Here is a 26,723-nt window from a genome sequence, read left to right as displayed (position 1 = left end):
CTATTCTTGTCCACAATTGTGGACAAGAATAGGCATTTTCAACTTTTTAATTGCGGAACACACATGGGCCGGTAACTGTGTTTTGCGTATTCACTATTTTTTTTTATCTGCAAAACACGACGTTCGTGCATGTAAATCTTTCAGACTCCCCTACCCAGTGTATTTTTCAGTATACCACTACCCAAAATTGTATACCAATGATTTTACATCTCTTTATGATGGCTGCCAAAAGAAGTCTATTAGCACACTGGCTGAAACTGGAATGTCCGCAACCTGTGGAGGTGATCTCACACCTTAAAAAATGCTTATTGCTAGAGAAAATTTAAGTAGAGAACAATAAGACAAAACTGACAAGTAAATTTTTCAAAAAATAGCAAACTTTTATTGACAGTTTTGCGTCTGAGGAAGAAATACAAATGATAGTAACACCATTCCGCTATACGTCATGGTATCTCCTGGAAAAAGAAGCAGGTAGACTGGGTAGACCCCTGATAGATGCCTAAGTGGAAATGTTGCAAAGATAAGAAATGGGAAAAGGGATAGTCTAGTTGTAGAACGGCCAGGAGGATGCTAGGGTCCAATAAAGCAGGACTTCTCGGGAGTCTGCAAATGATCACTGGAGAGATGAGCATTTTAGAGAGATGACTGCTGTCCTGAGAGAAGGGAGGGGGGAAGGGGAATTTAGGGGAAAAAGGGGAGGGGGGATTACAATACAGTTTAATGTAATCATTGTGTAAGCGGAATAACATGAACATATGTGAGATTGATGTATTTGTTCTGTACAAGATTATTTTGTACTGCTGTGTTCAAATGCTTTGTTGAAATAAAAATTATCTCCCCCCCCCCAAAAAAAAAACACGACGTAGCCTAAACTGAGTGCTGTGAATATCTTGTCTATATAAGTGACTGCCAACTGTCGAACAGAGTGCGCAACTCCGTTTAGCTTTGCTGAATATTTCTGTGCATAGTTTTTTCTTTTTAATACATTTGGAAAAATGTCTAAAAATTCTGTTATGGGGTATTCAGTGCAGAATGATGCGGAAAACGTTTTGTTTAGTTTTTTTCATTTTAGCACAAGCACCACAATGGAACTAAATGTGAAAAAAGTGAAAGGGTCTAAAGACTTTTTGAACGCATTGTAGTGTATATCCATCATTCATATATATACACACACATATGTAGTTTATATCAGTCTGTTTGACAACAGACTTCTGTTCTACAGCTGAAGAATTGCACACAATGCTGAATCCAGATACTAACAGCGCCAGTGAAGGCTGTAAAATTCTTAAACTATAATGACAATGCCTACTCAGAGGCACGCAGAACCAGAACTGCCAGTGTGCTAGCAGCGCAGCGGTGATGCAGTAAAAAACTGTATGCAGTTGACAATAAACGTATTCACAACAGAGTTGCAGAATTTAACACCTTATTAAACACTGGTGTTCTGCATAGGAGAAATCATCTAAATGATTTAATTAATTGTAGTTAACGTCATTTAAAAACTATGTTGTGTATGCATGTTTGTTGATGCAGTAATTGCGTCAGAACTGCATCCTAACTGCGCTGTGTGGCAGCACCCCTAGGATGAATTTCTGCAGCAGCTGTATTATTAAAGGCTATGTACAACTTCAGAGGCAATGTTTGTTTATGATTGCATTTTGCTAATTTTTGGCTAAAAATCTTATTTTCAATGGGCTTTTATTAAAAATATTGAGCCTGTCACAAAAGGTTCACTTGGTCATCTAATAAACCTCATCTCTAAACTACTAAGAGGTCATAAACACTTATTTAAGCCACATTCTTATCAGTAAGATAAAGATTTAGTTTGATGAGTGTTTATAATGTCAGAGAGCAGAGATAAAGAGTCCATCTGCTTCTGGTCTGACGGAAAAGACAGAAAATCCACAGGCTGCTACTAGAGCATCTCAGGTATGTACAGAAAAAAGGCTCCATAAAGACCAATTGAAAAAAAGATTTTTCATTTAAAATGAGTACAATGCAATAATAAAAAAAATGCTCCTAAAAGTGTACATAGCTTTTAAGCACTAACTGTGCCCCACCCAGCCCCACACTCCCTCAAACTTTTTCTGATCAAAGTTTAGTATTCTACACAAGTATTTCTTTCTATACTTTTCCTCGACTGTCCCTGTTAGGGCCAGTTCATGCAGAGTTTTTTTGGCAGTGATTTTGGAGTGTTTCTGCCTCAAAACAACCTCCCATTCATTTCAATCAAACGTGGAAAAAAGCGTTGAAAAAAGAAGCATCATGCCCTATCTTTGGGCAGAATCTACACTGAATATCCCTTTGAAATGAATGAGAAACATAAGTAAAACACTCCATGTAAGTCCATGCGTTTTTGTGCCTTTTCCGCATGTATTTTGGCACAGATCTACATCAAAAGCCTCAAGTTGAAAATGCAGCTTTGTATAGAACACCCATTTGGTTGAAAAAAAAACACACAAAAAAAGCTCTGAAAAAAAAAACACGTGTGGATTCTGCACAGATTTTTTTTTTAAGCGTGTTTTCAAAATCTGTCATGTGAACAGGGGTGCACCTAGCCTTTCTGCTGCCTGAGGCAAAAACTAAAACGGTGCTCCCCCAATACCAATTTCTTAACCTAATCCCTTTGTCACAATGAAAGTGCCCATTGCCCATGTCCCTTCCGCTGCCCCCTTCTTGCCCCTACCTGGTGCTTCCTGAGATGATCGCCTCCAGGACAACACTGCACCAGATACAAAGCGTAACGGGACAGGTGTGCCTCCGCTGCAATACTTCCTTTTCAGTGCTTTGACATGTCCAGTGGTATCACGGAGATATTGTGAGAATCCTAATCACCATTGACACCAATGGTCACATCCTCACCGGTTTGATTAGTGGTAGGTATGTGAAAATATTTGTGAACATTGATGTGGATAGTGATTTGGGTCCACACCATGTCCCTGGAATAACAGACCAGGAAGTGTTGTTGTGAGGACACTGGGTTAGAGTTGGAACTACAGACCCGATGTTACAGATACCAGGTTACATGTATCAACACTAATATTTCTGATAAGAATTAATCTATGAAAGTTTCCTTTCACACTTTTTCATGTGCACTAAGGGACATTATAGGTATCTTTGTTAGTTCTGTTTCTTAAATGACTTGTCCCATCTGGGACAGTTGTAGCATATCGATAATATATGTCATAAGTAAGTTTCACCTGTGGGACCTGCTACTAACTCAAGAATGGGGCCCCACAACAAATGCAAAGTGCACCAAGTATGTTTGGCCACCCCGCTATTCATTGCTATGGTACTTCCAAAATATGAGAGCCAGCACCCTGCCCTTTCTGAAATTTGTTTTCCCATGGAAACCCCTTTAAAAACAATTAAAAGATTGTCCCATGAAAAATATTCTACAGTTTTCAAACCAGCACCTGGATCTCAATACTTTTGTAATTGTATGTAATTAAAAAATTTGTATCGCCACTGAGTTATTCAATAAAATGTATCTGTATAGCGCCACCTGCTGTTTGTTTTTTCTTATTTCTTTGTCCTGCCCACTGAGAAGGTCGCACAACTGCCTCCTGAGTTGTGATAAGGAGAGCATGGCCATGCCCCTTAGCTTCCAGCTTCATATAAATCTAGCAGAGCAATGAATGGGGAGATTTCTGGATCTGTTTGAGGTACAGGGCTGGTTCTAGCTTTGGTAGAAAGAGCTTGTTATGTACTATATGATGTCTGATTTACATTTTTTACAATAATCATGGAATAACCCCTTTAATAGTTAAATTATAAAAAGCATGTGGTACAGTGATCCCAGACTAAATCATACTCCTCGTAGGCACTGTAGCTCAACTGTAGTCACAAATCATAGCTCAAATGTAGCTGGGCTAAAAACTAGCCGAGAAGCAAGATATGAGGGAAATAAATAGCATGTTATCATCCCTTGCAGGTACTGACTTACTTAGCATTTTCAAGCTCCTGCCTCGAATGGTTATTTAATTAAATCACATATAGAGTACATTCAGCTAAAAGACCCAATCATAGAACTAAATGAAATGAAATCTACTAAATGAGGATACAACTTTTAAATAACTCGCTGATGGCAATGTCTCTATTTGTACTGCAGGTCTTTAGAGGCTCTTGCTTCTCTTGGAGGAGAAGATCTGATTCCGTTCTATGGAATGTTGCCAGGAGGAAAAGATGGAGCATTATTCAAGGTTGGTACTAGCTAATCAAAAGTTCCTTGGAGGCATGGATTGGACCACAAATAATTGAGAACCTACTGTCCTAATTTTTGATCCTGAATGTCTAAGTGGTTAGACCCTTAGCTGGCTCTCTTGGACCCCCAGTGATCTATGACAGGGATGCCCAACCTGTGGCCCTACAGCTGTTGCAAAGCTACAACTCCCAGCATGCAAGGACAGCCTACAGATATAAGAGCACGTTGGGAGTTGTAGTTTTGCAACAGCTGGAGGGCAACAGGTTGGCCATCCCTGATCTATGACATACCCTTAAATCCTTTGTGTGCTGTCCTTCCACCAAGATGTTAATATAAAGCCTGTATTACACTTCCCGATTTCTCGGCAGATAATCGCTAACGAGCATTCACATGTAGGCTTGTTAGCGATCATCTGGCAGTGTAATGCTGCCACCGATTTCCCGATGAACGCTCGATCATCAGGCAATCTAAATCTTTTGACATATTAAAAAAGTATCATTTGCAGGCAGCAGATCATTGCGTCTAATGATCTGTGGTCGGCAAACCACTATACAGCATGGGAACAAGCAATGGCATAACGATCACTCCTCCCCATGCTGCGGAGGAGATCGCTGCATGTAATAGCAGTGGTCTGCTCCGCTAGTGAGCAGGCGATTGCTGGGCATTGTGAGCATTGTATCTTCTGTTTATAATTATGTGTCAGATCCATTGCATGAGGTCTGTTGGGTGTGGGTGCCTCGTTTTGACAAGAGTGCTACATGCAGTGTTATTTTTCCCACTAAAACCAACAAAATCTGTTATGGAGGCTCCACGTCACATGTTTGATTCTGTGTCTGAATTGTTATACTATTGTAATATGTTGTATTATTTTTTTTAAAACATGATTTAATACTGTGTTATTTCTACAATTGCTGCATACCGTTGTTTTCTCATGGTATTTTCCTTTTTCTTTAGGAGTTGGAAGATTACTTTTACTATGCACAATTGCGTAACCAGGGTATTGATACAATGGAGAACAGACAAGTTTCAACCCATATTCCCTTGAAAGAAGTTCCTTTTGTCATGCGAGCATTAGGATATTATCCAACAGAGCAAGAGGTTAATATGAGAAGAATGTAGATTTCTAGAAATTATTTCTTTGTTGGAATGAAAAATATTTTAGAAATGAAAATAAGTAATTTTGCTGAAAAAATATACAGTTGCAAGAAAAAAGTACCGTATGTGAACCCTTTGGAATGATATGGATTTCTGCACAAATTGGTCATAAAATGTGATCTGATCTTCATCTAAGTCCCAACAATAGACAATCACAGTCTGCTTAAACTAATAACACACAAAGAATTAAATGTTACCATGTTTTTATTGAACACACCATGTAAACATTCACAGTGTAGGTGGAAAAAGTATGTGAACCCTTGGATTTAATAACTGGTTGAACCTCCTTTGGCAGCAATAACTTTAACCAAACGTTTCCTGTAGTTGCCGATCAGACGTGCACAACGTTCAGGAGTAATTCTTGATCCTCTTTACAGAACTGTTTCAGTTCAGCAATATTCTTGGGATGATAGGTGTGAATCGCTTTCTTGAGGTCATGCCACAGCATCTCAATCGGGTTGAGGTCAGGACACTGACTGGGCTACTCCAGAAGGCGTATTTTCTTCTGTTTAAGCCATTCTGTTGTTTATTTACTTCTATGCTTTGGGTCATTGTCCTGTCGCAACACCCATCTTCTGTTGAGCTTCAGCTGGTAGACAGATGGCCTTAAGTTCTCCTGCAAAATGTCTTGATAAACTTTGGAATTCATTTTTCCTTCGATGATAGCAATCCGTCCAGGCCCTGACACAGCAAAGCAGCCCCAAACCATGATGCCCCCACCACCATACTTCACAGTTGGGATGAGGTTTTGATGTTGGTGTGCTGTGCCTCTTTCTCCACACATAGTGTTGTGTGTTTCTTCCAAACAACTCAACTGTGGTTTCATCTGTCCACAGAATATTTTGCTAGTACTGCTGTGGAACATCCAGGTGCTCTTGTGCAAACTGTAAAGGTGCAGCAATGTTTTTTTTGGACAGCAGTGGCTTCCTCTGTGGTATCCTCCCATGAAATCCATTCTTGTTTAGTGTTTTACGTATTGAAGATTCGCTAACAGGGATGTTAGCATATGCCAGAGACTTTTGTAAGTCTTTAGCTGACACTCTAGGACTCTTTTTCACCTCATTGAGCAGTCTGCGCTGTGCTCTTGCAGTCATCTTTACAGGACGGCCACTCCTAGGGAGAGTAGCAGCAGTGCTGAACTTTCTCCATTTATAGACAGTTTGTCTTACCGTGGACTGATGAACAGCAAGGCTTATGGAGATACTTTTATAACCCTTTCCAGCTTTATGCAAGTCAACAATTCTTAAATGTAGGTCTTCTGAGAGCTCTTTTGTACGAGGCATCATTCACATCAGGCAATGCTTCTTGTGAAAAGCAAACCCAGAACTGGTGTGTGTTTTTTATAGGGCAGGGCAGCTGTAACCAACACCGCCAATCTCATCTCATTGATTGGACTCCAGTTGGCTGACACCTCACTTCAATTAGCTCTTGGAGATGTCATTAGTTTAGGGGTTCACATACTTTTTCCACCTGCACTGTGAATGTTTACATGGTGTGTTCAATAAAAACATGGTAACATTTAATCATTTGTGTGTTATTAGTTTAAGCAGACTGTGAATGTCTATTGTTGTGACTTAGATGAAGATCAGATCACATTTTATGACCAATTTGTGCAGAAATCCATATCATTTCAAAGGGTTCACATACTTTTTCTTGCAACTGTATATAAGCAACTCACTTTCTTGCTCCACCTTAGTAGCCGCATTAATATACTAAGGGAATTGTAAGATGAGCAGTAATGATGATCTCCAAGTGTCCGTGGCATATGTTTAGTCGTTGTTCATAATGCAGTTCCCTCTTATGTAAATGACTCCACCTCCTAATTATATGTTATATATTTTATTTGATTTACTGCTATCCTGACTGATGGAACATGTTACATACTGAATTATGTTTACGGCCTTGTTTGTCTAACTTACAACCCCTTTTGCAAATGAAGCCATATTCTGGATATTTGTTCCTCCCCTTTCCCTGAGAAAAAAGGTTTCTAGTTGTCTATTATACCAGCAAAGGTGCACGTTTTCTTTTCGTCTACCGTGCACTAAACTTCTGCCGGTCTACCGACTCTGATTCTCTGCTACTTGCCCTGACCCCTTCAGCCTGTTTCCTGACTATCAGTATTGCCTGATCTCTTGGCATTTCGCATCGGAGCTGTGGGTCAGCTGCCAACTACAACAAGACTACTCCAAGAGTTAGTTGCCTGGCTTGTTTCCTACAATGATGTCCAGATCCCTGTACAGGGGTTACAAGTTAAATACCAGAGAACCACCAGGACAATGTCTTTAGGTTTAGCCCAAAGCCAAACTCGTTAGTTGGCACAGTGGTTCCACACCCACTGCCCATTACAGGTAGATACTTGGTGTCCCTAAAAGGTCAGATTTACAAAATCGTATACTCTGGTTCATAGAGGGGGGTCTGCATCTCTTCCTGTGATATCTGTACCAGACTATTTAGGCACTTTAAGGCCCCTTTCACACGGGCGAGTATTCCGCGTGGGTGCAATGCGTGATGTGAACGCATTGCCCACGCACTGAATCCGGAGCCATTCATTTATATGGGGCTATGCACATGAGCTGTGATTTTCACGCATCACTTGTATGTTGCGTGAAAATCGCAGGATGCTCAATATTCAGCTTTTTTCACGCAACGCAGGCCCCATAGAAGTGAATGGGGCCGCGTGAAAATCGCAAGCATCCGCAAGCAAGTGCGGATGCGGTGCGATTTTCATGCATGGTTGCTAGGTGACAATCGGGCTGGGGACCCGATCGCTATTATTTTCCCTTATAACATGGTTATAAGGGAAAATAATAGCATTCTGAATACAGAATGCAAAGTAAAATAGTGATGGAGGGGTTAAAAATAAAAAAAATTAACTCACTGAGTCCACTTGATCGCGTTGTTGCGGATCTCTGTCTTCTTCTGTAATGTTGAGCTGCCGACTAAGGACCTGTGGTGACGTCACATCACATGGTCCAATCACATGGTCCCTTACCATGGTGATGAACCATGTGATGAGCACATTGACGTCACCACAGGTCTTTTGCGAGGTCCTGAAGATAGAACAGAGAAGTTAACTTTTTTTTTTTAACCCCTAATTTACTTTGCATTCTGTATTAAGAATGCTATTATTTTCCCTTATAACCATGTTAAGGGAAAATAATAAAATCTACACAACACCTATCCCAAACCTGAACTTCAGTGATGAAGTCCGGGTTTGGGTCTGGGTATCAAACATGGCGATTTTTCTCACGCACATGCACAACGCATTAAAACGCTTTGCTCTCGCGTGGAAAAATTGCGCATTTTACCGCAACGCACCCGCATATTATCTGGCTCTCACACGCCACGCTCGTGTGAAAGAGGTCTAAGGGATGATGTAACAGATCAAGAAATTGTTTCTTTATTACGTTTCTTTGTTTCCAGTCTATTCTATTTTTCTGTTGAATGCTTTGAAGGTGGGAAATAGCTAGGAGGGTAAGAGAAGATGTAGAAATAGTATTAGAAGTTATAATCCCTTACTATATGCATATCTTGCATTTGTATGGAATCCATAGAACTTCAATTTGGACACCTTCTCTAGTATAAGAATAGAAAAAAATGTGAAAGAACAACTTTCTGTCAATGGCTGAGATATTGTATTTACTGTATTGTCATCTTTTTTAGGTGGAAAATATGTTGAATGAAGTGAAATTTAGTGAATATGTACATACTGGACAGCAAGTCACGCGTATTAACCTGGGTGACTTCATAAAACTTTACATAAATCACAGACCTGCTTTTGGATTAAGTTTAAAAGAGCTAGAACAGGCTTTTCAAGTTCTCGGTTTCACTAATGAGAATGGAGAGCAGGCTATGAACAGAGGACACTTACTGCAGCTGCTGCAGACAAGGGGTGAGTAACTCTGAGGAGTCTTGTTATCATGCAAGTAGAATATGTAGAGTGGACCTTCATAAATGAAAATGAGTGCAGCAAAAAAAAAAAAAGGATTCCAGCTATGTGTTCAGTGCTGTTAAAAGAAAATGTGATCTAATGGGTTGCAATGGGCTATTGCCCCTTTCAGTAATATTTATGCATTGGTCCAGTATGTTTTTGGAAATTGCATGATCAACAACATACCAAAATGTTACAAGAAGTGTTATATTAAAAAATACTGTTTCCGAAGAGAGCTAAAAATGTAAAACTAAACAATGAAGATTATTCATTGTGTAATGAAAAAGTACATTGTTTTCTAATTTACATGTGCATTTCAATAAACTAGAATATCATCGAAAAGTTTATTTATTTCAGTAATTCAATTTAAAAACTGAAACTCATATACACTGACGAGCAAAAGGGTAATAAAATGTTTTGAACTTTTGACTTTCAGGCTCCATATCTCACCATCCACTACAGCTTCAAATGTGAGACTACCATCATTTTATAGACAGTCATCTTGGCTATTTTATACATAAATTGGACTTGCAACTATTTAGCATATGATTAGTTATGCTGATTATTGTCATGTAACTGCATTGTTACTGCTCCTAAAATTCAAAATTTAATTTTTTTATTATTTTGTTAGTATTTTGTAAATCCACCTTTAGCTTTCAACACTGCCTGAATCCTTCTGGGCATGCTCTCGTTCAAATTCAAGCATGTCTCGACCGAAATCTGTTCCAAGGTCTCTTCTACATGTTCCCAATGTTGGTGCATACTGGTGGACTCACTTGGGTACGAATACATTTTTTTCTTCAACTCTACCCACAAGTGTTCGATTAGGTTGTGGTCTGGGGACTGTGGGGGCCAATCGAGCACTTTTACTTCATCGTCATTGAACCTTTTCTTCGCCAATCTTGCTTCGGGTCATTGTCCTGCTGGACCACTATGTTGTCCTTTTCATACCAGTAGTATTTCAGTGTACAAAGTAACTAGCCTTGTAGGATACTCACATGTAGCTCAGCATTGAAACCATCATTGATCCTGGTCAAGTATCCAATGTCTTTGGCTGTGAAACCACCCCCATCAGGCTAGTCCCATTTGCACCCATAAGAATGCAGTTTATTGACTTTCATCTCTTCACTCCAAATCACCCTTTTCCAATCTTCTACTGTCCACTGTTCATACTGTATTGCAAACTCGAGCCATCATTTGTCATGACTATATTGAAGTCGAGGCTTCTTCACCTTTTTTGGGGCCACCATTCCAGACTTGCATGTGGTCTGTGATCTCACTATTACAAAGCATACGAGCCACCTCCACTGCAGTGTTTGTCGCACCAGAACTAATAGACCTTGTGAGGAGCCGACTTGTTGACTCTGATATTTTGCCTGGACGTCCACCTCTTGGCTTTGAAATGGATGGACTTCATTTCGTATTCTTCCAACTGTCATGGCACTCACATGATGCAGTTTGGCAATTTTCTTGGCCGAGATACCGCTATCAATGAGCTCTTTTCTTTGGAAATCTTCTTCATGCCTTCTCCTGGATTTGAACCAGTGACGTTTCGCTTGGGAATGAACCTAATAACACACTAAGCTATTAGAACGTGAGAACAGGTTGTAATTCGTAGTATACAAGAAGAAAAAGATTGTTCCACCACCAGGAGCAAAACCGTAACAATGCAGTTACATGACAAGAATCTGCATAACTAATCATATAGTAAATAGTTGCAAGTCCAATTTTTATATGAGATAGCCAAAATGCTTGTCTATAAAATGATGGTAGTCTCACATTCAAAGCTGTAGTGTATGGTGAAAGTCTTTCAAATTTCTCTTTATTGAGTAACGTATTGAACAAACAGAGGTACAACATTTATTATAACGTAGTGCAAGGTCAACGGCTTCATATAAAGACATTTAGGTCTGCCTTTTGTACAGAACAGAGATCTACTTATTTTATAAGACCGAAATCAGCTCTGATTTGAGTACAGTTATACAGTCGAGCTAAAATTGTAAACCATGGTACAACAGTAACGTTAGACAAAAAGTCATAGGAATTAGGGGGGAGGGCGAAGAGGGTTAGACGGGGAAGGGAGAAAGAAGGGGGGGGGCTTCGAGTGCAGCCCATCAATCTCCTGAAGTAAATCTAGTTGTTGGTGTGGGTGGTGAAAGTCAAAAGTTCAAAACATTGTTACTCTTTTGCTCATCAGTGTATAATATAGATTCATTACACACAGAGTAATCTATGTCAACAGTTTATTTACTTTAATGTTGATGATTGTGGCTTCTAATGAAAACCCCAAAGTCAGTATATCAGAAAATTAGAATATTGTGAAAAAGTTCAGTATTGTAGAATTATGGCATCTCGCTCTAATCGGCTAATCAATCACAAGACACCTACAAGGGTTTTTTAATCCTTTAAATCATGGATGTCAAACTCATGGCCCTCCAGATGTTGCAAAACTACAACTCCCATCATTCCCTGATAGCTGTAGTATGCCCAGGCATGATGGGAGTTGTAGTTTTGCAACAGCTGGAGGGCCACGAGTTTGACATCCCTGCTTTAAATGGTCCCTCAGTCTGGTTTAGTAGTCTACACAACCATGGGGAAGACTGCTGGCTTTACCAGTTGTCCAGAAGATAGTCATTGACACCCTCCACAAGGAGGGTAAGCCATTAAAGGTTGTTGCTAAAGAAGCTGGCTGTTCACATAGTGCTGTATCCAAGTATATTAATGGAACTTTGATTTGAAGGAAAAGTGTGGTAGGAAAAGGTACACAAGCAACAGGGATAACCGCAGCCTGTGTCAAGAAACAGCCATTCAAGAATTTAAGAATTTTGGGAAGATTCACAAGGAGTGGACTGAGGTGGAGCCAGTGCATTAACAGCCACCACACACAGTCATATTCAGGACATGAGCTACAACGGTCTCATTCCTTGTGTCAAACCACTCATGACCCAGAGACAATGTCAGAAGCGTCTTACCTGGGCTAAGGAGAAAGGGGACTGGACTGTTGCACAGTGGTCAAAAGTCCTGTTTTCAGATGAAAGTAAATTGTGCATTTAATTTGGAAATCAAGGGCCCAGAGTCTGGAGGAAGAGTGGAGAGGCACACAATCCAAGTTTCTTGAGGTCCAGTGTGAAATTTCCAGTCAGTGATGGTTTGGGGAGCCATGTCATCTGCTGGTGTTGGCCCACTATGTTATATCAAGTACAAAGTTAATTGTAGCCATCTACCAGGACATTTTTAGAGCACTTCATTTTTCCCCTCTGGAGATGCTGATTTCATTTTCAAGCAGGACTTGGCACCTGCCCACACTGTCAAAAGTACCAATAACTGGTTTAATAACCACAGTATCGCTGTACTTGACTGGCCAGCAAACTTTCCTGACCTGAACACCATAGAGAATCTTTGGGCTATTGTTCAGAGGAAGATGAGACACCAGATCCATTAATCTAGAAGAGTTGAAGGCCACTATCAAAGCAACCTGGACTTTGATAACACCCCAGCAGTGCCACAGTTTGATTGATTGCCTCCATGCTATGCCACATTGATGCAGTAATTAATGCAAAAGGAGACCCGACCAAGTATTGAATGCATAGTACTGTACATATTTTTCAGTAGGCCAACATTTCTGTATTAAAAATAATTAAGAATAATTAATTGGTCTTATATAATATTCTAATTTTTAGAGATACAGACTTTTGTGTTTTCATTAGCTGTAAACCATAATAATATTAAAAGAAATAAACTCTTGAAATATACTAAAAAAATAAAAGAAAATGAATCGCACATCCAGCTGCTATGCTTTGATCTAATCCCTGCTACTTTAGCAGAAAACAGCACTAAATAGCGCATGTGTACCGCCTCCTATGCTAAATGAGGCATTAGTGTACATTTTGATCAAAAGACATAATTGCACTCACCAACCCGCCAGAAAAACAGCACAGTGGCCCCCGTGCAGCAACCCCACCATGTGAACAGTTGTCAAAGCTCACCTAACCTAAAGCCCCTAGGAACTCCAAATAAAAGCATGGTAGGTTCATTTAAACCCTCATTCAAAATACCTCGCTAATTAAAATCACCATGCTCTCAGTTGGAGTTCCTGAGGGCTTCAGGTAAGGTGAGCTTGGACAACTGTTCACATGATGCGATGCTGCACGGGGGCCACTGTGCTGTTTTTCTGGAAGGTTGGTGGCAGCAGGGGTGCTGTTTGACTGCTGGGTCCTGCCGCCTGCCGAATTGGCGCCACAGCGTCGGTGGTCGCCGTGCAGCGCCTCACCAATTTTAGAGTAGGACCCACTCATAAAGGCAACCTTGGTGTGGTGAGTGGGCTTATGCCTTTAGATCAAAATGTACAGTACACTAATGCCTCATTTAGCATGTAGCATAGGAGGCGGTACACATGCGCTTTTTAGTGCTGTTTTCTGCTAAAGTAGCAGGGATTAGATCAAAGCATAGCAGCTGGATGTGCGATTCATTTATTTTATTTTTTGTATATCTACAGATACTCTTGAAATAGATCACTCTGTGTAATGAATCTACCGGTATGAGTTTCACTTTTTGAATTGAATTACTGAAATAAATTAACTTTTTGATGATATTTGAATTAATTGAGATGCACCTGTACTTTTTGTATGATACCTATGATCACTGCCTGCTGATTCAGTAGGTTCCTTATTTACTATCATAGGGTAAATATAAAAAAAAAATTTAAGCCATAAAATAGAGTTATAGCTAAATATCCTAAGGGTGCCCCCGTAGTAACAATGTGCAGATTACTGCTAATTACCTGGCTGCCTCTGTACATGCAACTGAAACCACAGCAAGTACAGATGCAGCCTGGCAATTAGTAATAATCCACATGTGGCTGCAGCATCTGAGGGTGCACCATATGTGGTCGCCTTAATTCATTACCAACCAATCAGGTAAAATAATTCAAATTGTAATAAAATCAAAGCATACAAGTGTAAACGAAAACATAACTATGAGGGTATGGCCACACGGCACGGCTGTGCAGCAGTTGTGATGGGAGTACTACATGGCTGTACAAGCTGCACCAGAACCAAATTAACTAATTAGGACCACATTGTTTATTTTCATTGTTAGGCTAGGTCTACACGACGGCATCTTGTCGCACCAATGTCACGCAACAATATTTATAATGATAGCCTATGGTTCCGCACTACGACAGGCTGCGACACGACAGTCGCAAAAAATCCATTCAAAATGGATTTTTCTGCGACTGTTGCAGCATGTCGCAGTGCGACACCATAGACTATCATTATAAATATTGTCGCGTGACACATGTTGCAGTGTAGTTGTGCCCTATGTGTCGTGCGACTCGGTAGACCTAGCCTTAATGGCAAATGCAAAAATTGCATAGGCATTAAAATGTAGACCAAATAAACAATGCAGTCCTAATTAGTTAATTTGATCCCTCTGTGGTGCGTATGGCCATGTGGTACTTGGCCACAATGTGGCTGTGCCGCAACCACCTTCGGTGTGTGTGTGTGTGTATATATATATATAGCAAAGAAAGTCCGCAGCACTTCCCTTGTGTGAATAGGGACCACATTTTTTACTTCAAGGAGTGCTGCGGACTTTCTTTGCTGTTTTTCGTCCTGAATCGAGGGACCACTGCGGGCACCCTACAACTGTGTGACAAAGGGAGTGCTGCCAGATTTTCTTCATGGATATATATATATAGCAACAAGTGTAAATTATAAGGTTCTTCGGCTGTGCGGGAAAGAACACATGCGTGGCAGATCACCTGGCTCCATGTTACTTCAGCATCATATAGTTCTCACTGTGCAGGTTAGAACTGAATAATAAATATAGATTGAGTGTATGCTGATATCCATCTTTTTTCTGGTTAAACAGATGGTTAAGGACTAATTCACTGATCGGTTGTATTCTCATCTTCTACCATACTAGAGTATACAGAGTCTGTGATCTTTGACACACAGGCACATTGTCAATTGTCATGTCCTGCAAGTAATCAGCATTGGCTGCAAGCAGAGAGCTTGAAAACAGAAAGGAACTTGTATCGATCCACTTGGGTCAGGGGCGGATGAGAGTTATTACACTGTGCTGCAGAATGCTTTGTAACAGGAAGCAATAGGAAAGAATTAACATAGGCAAAAAAAAAAAAACAAAACATAAAATAGAAGACTATAGATGTTTGTGTTTGATCCTGAGAACGTTTGATCATTAGTGATAATTTAGTCCCGATCTTGTAACGAGCCTAGTCATTGTTAGGTATCCAAATGGCATAGGACATGCAGCAGATGAAGAGCTCAATAAATAAGATGGTTACATGGCTGTTATAGTCATTATGGAATTATTAGTAGTAGATTTGTGGCTGTAAACAGAAAGGTGGTCAACCATGGTAAAATATTGCAAATAGCATATTGATATTTAGCCTACATCAACTCACAAAAATAAATCTGCTTGGTAATGAGCCAGTAAAAAGGCATAGCTTCATTATCATAGCTGGTACTGAGTTTGTAATCTGTCTAGATTATTCAGATAACTTCATTTCAATGGTAACATTTTTCATATAGGAGAACATTTAACGGAGGAAGAACTTGCAGATTATCTCAGCACCTTGTTAGGGCTAAACCCAGAAGGAGGAAGTTCTGAATTGGACATCTCCAACTCTACAGGTAACAAAAAAAAAAACCATGCAAATACATTTGATGCATAAGGCGCTGTACCCATACTGTATTTTGACATATGGGCAAGGAAAAGCTCTTGAAGTTATATGTCTGTGAAGGTTCTCATTTATCCAGGTCATGGTATATCTGTAAAGAATAAATCAAGGCAACTGGACGTACTGTAGATTTCTTGAAAACGTTTCACTCGTTCTTCCAACGAGCTTTCTCAATTCTGAGTGACTGTACAAGAATTCTTGAAGTTATACCTCTGATGTCATTGGGATGTCTTTGTATAGAAAAGCAGAAAGCAGTGTATTAGGGCTGTTTCTCACGAGTTAGTCCATTGCGGGAATCATGTTCTATGTGTGAGTGTGATCCTCCGTTCTGGACTTCCAGGAGCTGACCACATTATACTGATTTATAATACTATGTGCCTTTGCTTGACCTTACTTTTACAGGATCATACTGACAGATTTCTGTCCTGTAGAAGTAAGGTCAAGCAGAGGCACATAGTATTATAAATCAGTATAATGCTGTGTGCTCCTGCAAGTCCACAACGGAGGATCATGCTCTCACACAAAGGGAGGGGGGGGGGTGCAGTAATTCCTGCAATGGATTCCCTTGTGTGAAACAGCCCTAATGCTTTTCTATACAGTAAAAAGTATTCCAATATATACTTGCCCAATGAAAGCCAAAAGGTGGATGGAGCATAGGACCATACTGTGATGTAAACAGGCCTAGTACTGGGCCATACCTAGGTTTTCTTACACCCGGGGTAAATGTTTAGCTTTCTGCCCTGTATAAAAAAAAAAACAGGCAAAGGCAAAATTACATGTCCCCCCCCCACCTAGCTACATCCCTGCATAATAAGTCTGCCGCATTAAAACTAACAAAACATAGCTGTGACAGGTCATCAGTATCATGAAACCGGACATCCCCTATGAAATTGGGGGGTAGTATCTCTCCTTGAGGAGAGAACGCCTTAGTCAGCATGAGGAGACTTATAGGCCATACATGCTCCTTTGGAAGTCTAGGAATAAGGGATGCAAATGAGCGCTTAACAAGCCCTGCTTCTAATGCTAGCAGAACACTGACTTAGGGCTCATTCACACAACCGTATGACTTTTTCAGTGTTTTGCGGGCCGTTTTCAACGGATCCGTTTTTCCGTTTCAGTAGTGTTTCTGGTTGCATTCCGTTTTTCCGTATGGCATATACAGTAATTACATAGAAAAAAATTACACTGGGCATAAAATTTTCAATAGATGGTTCCGCAAAAACCGGAACGGATTCGGAAGACATACGGAGTACATTCTGTTTTTTTTGCGGAACCATTGAAATGAATGGAACACAAAAAACGTTTGTGTGAACGAGCCCTAATAGTATAGCTGCCTTATATCCGGTGGCATCAGAAGAAGAGCTTGTCAAGAGCTCATTTGCATCCCTTTCTTCCCCTATGAAATGCATGTTTGAACCACATACGAAGCACATCTGGTGCAGTATAAAAGGATACAATACTAAAACATTATTTTATTGGTTTCATATCCTTTTAAATATGTGTGGTTTTCAGTGATAGAGGTCGGACCACTCACATCCATTAAATAATTATTAGCCATAGTGGGAAGCAGCAGAAAACTGCATCCTCTGCTCTGGGGCTTTTGGCGAAACCATGTATTAATATGATTGCCCATTCACTGGAATGGATGTCATGAGCACCACTTCTTCCTGGGGGGGTTCAGCGGCCAGACTTGTGGTGGTCAGCTGAATGCTGGCATGGTTTGCTTTAGAAGACTTTACCAGGGCCTAAATAAATAAATTAATTACCAATGTGCATACATATTGGAGGAAATGTATCTTTCCCTTACACCATGTTTTTGCCATTTAAAAGTCGCAAAACCAGGTTTTACGGCTTTTGAAACACTACTGCGTTTCTGAAAAGGTGGTGGCGAGGGCAAGGCCTTAGGCCCTGGCACATTTATCATCATTTACCCAGAGACTGGAGTAACTGGTGACTGAAATCTGAGTCAGCTACTGGCTGGAGTAGATATCCTTCTAGCACATGGACTGCCAGAGGAGGCATTTATTTTATAACAAGGCCTGTACCTAATCATAAATAACGTGCCTTCTCTGCCGGTGTAGCCCCTCTCAAGACTGACGTAGTACACGTAGGTCTTAAAGCTTCCAGGGTCTGTAAGCTGTGACCATCATAGTCACTAGGCCCTATTGATAGTAAGGGCCCATTCACACGTCCGTAATTTGGGTCCGCATTTGTTCCGCAATTTGCAGACCCATTCACTTTCAATGGGGCTGGAACGGATGCGAATCTGCATTTCCGGGATCCACATCAGTTTTTTCGGGATCTGTTTTTTTGGGATCCGCAATTCCGTTTCTGAAAAAACTAGAACATGTCCTATTCTTGTCTGCAATTGCGGACCAGAAAAGGCATTTTCTATTATAGTGTCTGTGATATGCAGTCCGCAAATTGCGGATCGCACATTGCAGGTGTCCGTGTTTTGCGGATCCGCAAAACACTTACGGACGTGTGAATGGACCCTAAAAATTGAGGCCTTTACAGAAATGGGGGGGGCAGAGGAAGAATTCTGATGGGGAATATATTGGTAGATACCTCTTATTTGCAGTGGCTTTAATGACAAAGCTAGCAACAGGAATATCTTTGCAATTGCACAGCATAGCTATATAAACCCGAATAAAAAAGTAAACTGCTATAATCCTGTATTTCATGTATTACAACTTGCTTGTAGAGCTGAACCAAAAGCAGAAATGAAAAACAACAAAAAGCAACTAATCAGCTCTAATTACCGTTTATATAGTTACATAGTTGTGGAATATACTTGTATCTCATCATGTATCTCGAGTATATTTTTGATTAGTTGCAGCAAAACTTATAGGGCATGTTCTCCCCCCACCCCCCGTTATAGTTTAGGCTAAATATGTAAAGCTCTGAAAGAATTTGCATCTCTACTTTACAGATATTCTAACAAGGCAAGCAAAATGTTGACTTTGACGTTGTGAGGCACTTCTAAATCATGGGATTAAGTGATGATTAGGACTTTGGAGCTTGGCAAAGAAACCCTACTGCTGATTCATTTGTTACAATTTATACATTGGACATATTTTCAGCAGTTAGGTGTATGGCATATTAATGGTTTGATTAGATTCATCTATGGCTTATCAATAGGTGAGGGTCTCACTTCTAGGGCCCCCACCTATGGGGAGAACAAAGGATCTCTGTCCCCAGCTTCTTTTTTAAAAAGATAGGCAACCGCAGACTGAATGCAGAGGTGGCTATGCTCTCTGCAGGTCTAGAAGCCTTTTGGGTTGCTCACATGGCATAAGTTAAATATGTAGTCTTTAACCTAGCAAAAGTACATTTTAATATTATCACAATGCAGTACATATGATCTTGTATAAATGTATCTGACATTACATATATTACAGATTTTGCAGAACTGCTGGAACGGGAGATACCAGGGGAAATCACAACAAAAGTGTTGGCCACAGATATTCTTGGTTTACCAGTTGATGAATGCGATTACGAAGAACACTCACAAAACCCAGAGATTGCATCTTGTTAACTATTCTGCAGAGGAGGTCTCCTCCCTGTCAATGTCACACATCCCAAGTATTTGTACAATGTGTAATTATCATTGGAAATATATACAATAGTTGTAGTTCTTGTGTTTATGTCTTTGAAGGTTCTCATTTATCCAGGTCATGGTCTATATCTGTAAAGAATAAATCAAGGCAACTGGACTTACTGTAGATTTCTTGAAAACGTTTCACTCGTTCTTCCAATGAGCTCTCAATTCTGAGTGACTGTACAAGAATTCTCTGAATCTCAAGAATTGTGTTTCTTATATTTCTATTATCGTGTTGTATTTTGATACAACAGGATATTCTGTGGCAATGCTTTCATAAGAAAACATTTTTTTTGCAGTTTCTTTCACCCATAGTTTTTGAAATGTGCAAAGAAGCAACCGTTACAAAGTACTGTGTGTTGGGAATTCTGGCATGTACGGTAGTTTTCACCAGCTTTTATAGTTTCTCATATTACTACGTGCAGGGCTCCTACACACACACACACACTCACACACACTCACTCACACCATTGGGGGTCTGACTCCTGGCATCCTGCCAATCAGCTTTTTGAAGGGTCTGCGATACTCGGGTGAGTGCTGTGGCCTCTTTATTGTATATCACATTGTATGTAGTCTAGCTGGCACTACTCGCTTATGTAGCAGTGTCTGTGTCCATTGGTTGCAAGCCCAGAGTACAGCGAGTACATTAACCTTTAAAGAGGTTTTACCGAGATTTTGATACTGATGACCCCATAGAAGTGAATGGGGCCGAGCACGATACCAATTACAGAAGCTATACAATGTATGGTGCTGTGCTTGGAAAGCTGCGAGAAGGCCGCTGTGCTCACAGGAGCATCAGTGCGTTCTCAAACAACTGATCGGCGGGGGGTCCCAGGTGTTGGACTCCCGCCGATCAGATACTGATAATCTATCCCCTGGATAGGTCATCAGTATCAAAATCTCAGAAAACACCTTTAAGCCTTGAATGTTTGAGAAAGTCTCATACTGAGCCGAAACGTGTCCCAAGTTGACTATAATGCAATAAAGCATTGAAGTTACTTTGCAAATCCACTTGAGTAAAACGAGCGAGAAGTTGATTAGTTAAAAAAAAACTTTTTGGTAATGCTTTTTCTGTACAGCATCAAAATGTATGGGTTCTGTTTAGCAAAACTTCATCTCGGCCAAAGTTGTGCAAGTCTTTGGTGAATGACTTAAGTATTTCTATCTGCGTATTTAAAAACATTTTAAAATAGGAATCCGAAGTCGGCTTTGGTACCGGGGTACCAGCCAGTACCAATGCAGACTTTGGATTCCTATTTTGAAATGTTTTTAAAGATGCAGATAGGAATATCTAAATAATTCACCGAAGTCTCACATGGAGCAAATATATTTTAATGCTTTACAGAAACAGCATTAAAAATTAAGTTTTTAAATGAAACGACTTGACTCAAGCCTAGTAATAAGTATTGAAAGCAAATCAGAAAACATAAAATCATATCTACATAATTTACAATAAGCATGTCACCACTAGTTGCTGGGACAATTTAAGGTTAGTTGACAACAAAGTCCTAGTGCGAGAACAGCATATGCGTTTAGAGAAAGAACCTCAGTCTCTGAGGCAGTATATTGCCGATACTGTGCTCGCAGCAGCATTGGTACTGATTTAAGTAGTCTCTCTTACTGTTTGAGAGGGATGCAACCACTACAGTTTGCTATTAGGGAAAGGGGTAGTGGTGGCTGAGTGACCATTACTGGAATGTAGGGCCAATTTGTCGGTCACATGGTAGATATTAAAAACTACAACCTATTCACAACAGTACAGTCCTTTGCATTCAAATTATGTTGTTTTTTTTTAGTTTTTTTTTTTAGGACCCAGCAACCTATGTCGTATCTTGCATGCAGAAGATACACTGCCTGTCCAAAAAAAAAGTTGCCACCTGGATTTAACTAATTAAATTGTTATGAGCCTCCTATTGGATAATTACTGCATGGGTGATTGATTATCTTTCAGCTGGCAACAAGTTATTTAACACCAACTGGTGCAAGGAGTTGCTTGTCATTTCTTAAACAACCATGTCGACAGACACATCTCGTGGTTGTGGAAAAGATGTTAGTCTGTTTGAGAAGGGTCAAATCATTGGCATGCATCAAGCAGAGAAAATATCTAAGGAGATTGCAGAATCTCCTAAAATCAGGTTAAGAACTGCCCAACGCATTATTATAAACTGGAAGGATAGTGGGGACCTATTGTATTCGAGGAAGAAATGTGGCGGGGCAAAAAAATTCTGAATGATCATGATCGGCAATCACTTAAATGTTTGGTGAAATCAAATCGAAGAAAAACAGTAAAACTCAGGGCTATGTTTAATAGTGAAAGTAAGAGCATTTCCACACGCACAATGCGAAGGGAATTCAAGCAATTAGGACTGAACAGCTGTGTTGCTGTAAGAAAACCACTAAATCAGTGAGACAAACCAGAAAAAAAAGGCTTCAATTTGGAGTATGGAGCAATGGAAGAAGGTCATGTGGTCTTATGAGTCCAGATTTACCCTGTTAGAGGGATGGGCGCATCAGGGTAAGAAGAGAGGCTGTTGAAGTGATGCACCCATCATGCCTACTGCCTACTGTACAGCACGAGACAACATTTTCACACATGGATTTGCCACCACAGAATCCAGACCTTAACCCCATTGAGAATCTTTGGGATGTGCTGGAGAAGGCTTTGCGCAGCAGTCAGACTCCATCATCATCAATGCAAGATCTTGGTGAAAAATAAATGCAACACTGGATGGAAATAAATCTTGTGACATTGCAGAAGCTTATCGAAACAATGCCACAGCAAATGCGTGCCGTAATCAAAGCTAAAGGCGGTCCAACAAAATATTAGATTTTTCTTTTTTGGGACAGGCAGTGTAGTTTCAAATATACTTACTGTCTTGAAGTTGCATGGATCAGCTGCTTTGGAACCTGATCACATGACGCTCCTCTTCACAGAATCCTACATCTGCCAAAGTCACATCCTTTATCAGGGACTAGAACCCATCATCTCCTTGGCACATGCAAACTCATCTGTGATTGCGCCAAGGAAGATAAATAATTTTGGCCCCAGCACCTCAGCCTTATTGGGATGCAGAAGTCACATCCCTATTCATCAACAGCATTGGAAACCTGGAAATGGACACAGACAGTTTAGCAGATTGTAGGATTTTCCAAAGAGAACCTTCACGTGATCAAGTTCTAGAGCGGCTGATCCATGAAACTTCAAGGCTGTAAGGATATTTAAAACATTCTCCTGCAGGCAAGATATTAATTAAGGTGGGCTGCTGGGTCCCACTACGTTCTGAAAACACCTTTAAAAATCTACCACAATAATGAGTATTATTTTTTTATTTGTTATTATTAAAGCAACTTTCATTCTATGGCGCTGTACATATGATAAGGGGTGCACATACATATTACACACAATTGCACCAAGCATGAACAAGATGAGTTACAAACTGGTACAGAAGGAGAGTGTGCCCTGCCTGTGAGGGCTTATGATCTACAAGGTATGGAGTTAGGACACAGTAGGTGAGGGTAAAGCTGGTCATGGCAGTATAGCAGCAGCAGGGTCACTGTTGTAGGTTGTAGGTGAGAGTCTGATATTATGGGGTAGAGAGTTCTAGAGTATGGGGGATGCACGGGAAAAATCTTGGAGGCGATTGTGGGAAGAGGTGATAACAGGAGAGAAGGATCGAAGATTACGTGTGGGGATGTATCGGGAAGGTAGCTCAGAGATGTAGGGAGGGGACTGGTTGTGGACAGCTTTATATGAATTTTGAACTGATTTCAATGGGCAATGGGGAGCCAGTAAAGGGAGAGGCAGAGGAGCAGCAGAGTGAGAGGTGGATTAGTTGGGCAGCAGAGTTGAGGATAGATTGGAGGGGTGCGAGAGTAATGCCAAGATATCCTGCATGTAGAAAGGTTCAGGTTATCCACACAAGATCACTTAAGATTAAAAATACATGAGAAAAATTAACAGCAAATGGTTATGCAGATATTATAAAAGATGCTGCTGTCCACTCCTTGTTGATTGGCTATGTAGCCAGTGGTAGGTGATGGTGGACCTTCTGGAGTACAGTGTGAGTCTAGAGAATTACCCAACCCTATAACAACAATACTATAAAAAGTGACGACTATTATTTTTATATATATATATATATATATATATATATATATATATATATATAGTTGAAAAAATTGGACTGCACTCCAAGCGTATCCTCAAACAATATGTGTTTATTCACCCATATATGGCAAAGCGACGTTTCGGCTCCAACTGAGCCTTTCTCAAGCATTGGTGAACAGTTAGTGACGAGTATATAAAGGTGTATCACAATATAATCAATGAAATTACATAATTGATACTTTACAAATAATGCCTGTAGGCGATATACAAATGTGCAAAAAAACAGGACGTTCATATTACATAAAGTGACTAGTGCTTAAACTATTAACAAAATGTCGTATACTGTCATATTACACATAACAAACCGAAAGATACATAATTAATTGCACCTGCAGCTTATCACCATCTCATTTATGTATAAACTTGAGTGGTAACCATGTGCAAAACCTTAAGTGTTGATGAATAAAAACCTGATAGAGGGATGTGGCCCACGTATACTGTAGCGCCGATCGGCGCGTCCTGTGTGATCCAGTGCGCATGTCCCAGCCTACCAACGTCATCAACAGGAGACACATGCGAACACCGATGACATCAGCAACAATCCGGTGTCGCCCGTCGATGACTAAGGAGAGCCACGCATGCGCAATACCGTTGTCATCAACTAGCAGCCATGTTGCTCAAGGGAATCCTCTATGGGCAATTGTTTATTTGTTTTTATTTTTATTTTTATTTACTACGGGGCCGAGAAACGTTCTACAAGATCAGTTGCTATGGTTGCTTACCAATCTATTACAGGGGGGCTATGTCACCATCCTTTTCAAGATGATAGACGTAGCACCATTGTTCCCACAAACACCCTCGGCATGTCAGTGCCGTCGGCCCTATGGGATCTTACCCTGCTTCACTTTGCAACTGTGAGGGAGCTCCTCATTATAATAGAACGATGTCCATTGATGACAATCCCGGACCACGTAGAAGATAACTAAGTCGATCTCCCTTAGATTATAGCTAGATGGGACATACGTCTGGACTCCACAGATAAAAAATCTATATAACTCAACAGAATAGTGTTCCTTGGGCTCATCATCCACTCGCAGGTTCATCCATCTTCCAAAGTATCGTCGGCATGGATATGTCTAAAAGGACAGTAAAAAAGTGTTGATTAAAGTGTCTAACAAAGATGTGTATAAATACATTTCTTATTTTTGTTTTTTCTTTTTTATATAAAACCAATGAATCAGTCTTACACAGAAGATAATACAGAGCGCACATCAATATCAGAGGGCAAACTATCAACCTCACGTACCACCACCATATCTATAATCAATGTTTAAACCCATTGGATGAAGGCTTTTTAAGGTTTGGATCCACTGCATTTCTTTTTTCTTTAATAAAGCTATCCGGTCCCCCCCTCTCCTTGGCATCGGAACATGATCTATGATCCAGCACCGGAGGTCTTTTTCTTTGTGTTTGAGTAGCGAAAAATGTCTTGGGACTGGTAAGTCCTTGCGCCCTTTTCTAATTGTGTGGCGATGGTTTTTTAACCTGGTTTTCAGATCCGTAGAAGTATATATTAATATTACACACATACACAAAAGTTTAAGACCACTTGAAAAATGGCAAAAAAGCATATTTAGCATGGCTGGATCTTAACAAGGTTCCAAGTAGAGCTTCAACATGCAACAAGAAGAAATGGGAGTGAGACAAAAAAAAATTTGAGCATTCAATTTAATGAAAAAAAAACGAATAAACTAAAACAGGCTGTTTTTCAGCTGATCAAAAGTTTAGGACCACACCTCAAAAAAAAACAAAAAAAAAACCCCAAAACAGAAATGCAACTTCCAAAACATGAACTCGGTAATGAGTCGCTCCGCCGTTATTGTTGATCACTTCAAAAATTCGTTTCGGCATGCTTGATGCAAGCGTTTCCATGAGGTAAAGACGGCCGCACGAAGGCCATCTACTGTCTGGAACTGTTGTCCATTTTTGTAAACTTCCCTTACCATCCATCCCCAAAGGTTCTCAATTGGATTTAGATCAGGGGAACACGCAGGATGGGCCAAAAGAGTGATGTTATTCTCCTAGAAGAAGTCCCTTGTCCTGCGGGCATTGTGTACTGTAGCATTGTCCTGTAGAAAAACCCAGTCGTTACCACACAGATGAGGGCCCTCCGTCATGAGGAATGCTCTCTGCAACATCTGGACATAGCCAGCGTCCATTTGACGCCCCTGCACTTCCTGAAGCTCCATTGTTCCACTGAAGAAAAAAGCACCCCAGACCATTATGGCGCCCCCTCCACTGTGGCGCGTAGAAAACACCTCAGGTGGGATCTGCCTGTCATTCCAGTAACGTTGGAAACCACCAGGACCATCAAGGTTAAAAAATTTCTCATTAGAGAATAAAACTTTCTTCCACTTTTGAATGTCCCATGTTTTGTGCTCTCTTGCAAAGTCCAAATAAGTAGTTCTGTGGCGTTCAAGGAGACTAGGTGTTTAAAGACGTTTTTTGTTTTTGAAGCCCTTCAGTCTCAGATGCCGTCTGATGGTTATGGGGCTGCAGTCAGCACCAGTAAGGGCCTTAATTTGGGTCGAGGATCGTCCAGTGTCTTGACGGACAGCCAATTGGATCCTCTAGCTCAGTGCTGGTGAAATTTTTTTGGGTCTTCCACTTGACTTTTTTGTTCCAAAACCCTCAGGATCATTTAAGAAATTCCAAATGACTGTCTTACTGCGTCCCACCTCAGCAGCGATGGCGCGCTGTGAGAGACCCTGCTTATGCAGTTTAACAACCCGACCACGTTCAAAAAGGGAGAGTTTTTTTTTCCTTTTGCCATCACAACGTGTGACTACCTTTTAAAAGGCATGTGGTCCTAAACTTTTGTTTAGCTGAAAAACAGCCTGTTTCAGTTTATTCGTTGTTTTCATTAAATTGAATGCTCAAAAAATGTTTTGTCTCACTACCATGTCTTCTTGTTGCATGTTGAAGCTCTACTTGGAACCTTGTTAAGATCCAACAATGTAA

At 40.4% G+C, this 26,723-nt stretch overlaps 1 protein-coding gene across 1 annotated transcript in view; it reads left to right on the top strand.

The window, feature by feature from the left end:
- The window catches only part of CFAP251 (cilia and flagella associated protein 251), a 64,732-nt gene extending 45,037 nt beyond the window's left edge, over positions 1-19,695 (top strand). The window contains exons 18-22 of the mRNA XM_044290490.1: positions 4,112-4,202; positions 5,159-5,302; positions 9,023-9,251; positions 15,845-15,946; positions 19,395-19,695. Coding sequence (XP_044146425.1) covers positions 4,112-4,202; positions 5,159-5,302; positions 9,023-9,251; positions 15,845-15,946; positions 19,395-19,531 — 703 coding nt within the window. The 3' untranslated portion in view covers positions 19,532-19,695. The remainder of the gene's footprint in view (positions 1-4,111; positions 4,203-5,158; positions 5,303-9,022; positions 9,252-15,844; positions 15,947-19,394) is intronic.
- The last annotated feature ends 7,028 nt before the right edge of the window (positions 19,696-26,723 follow it).

This window comes from Bufo gargarizans, chromosome 1, assembly GCF_014858855.1.
Source record: "Bufo gargarizans isolate SCDJY-AF-19 chromosome 1, ASM1485885v1, whole genome shotgun sequence".
NCBI classification, from domain to species: Eukaryota; Metazoa; Chordata; class Amphibia; order Anura; family Bufonidae; genus Bufo; species Bufo gargarizans.
Note: the sequence above shows the minus strand (reverse complement) of the source record. Positions and strands in the feature narration are given on the sequence as shown.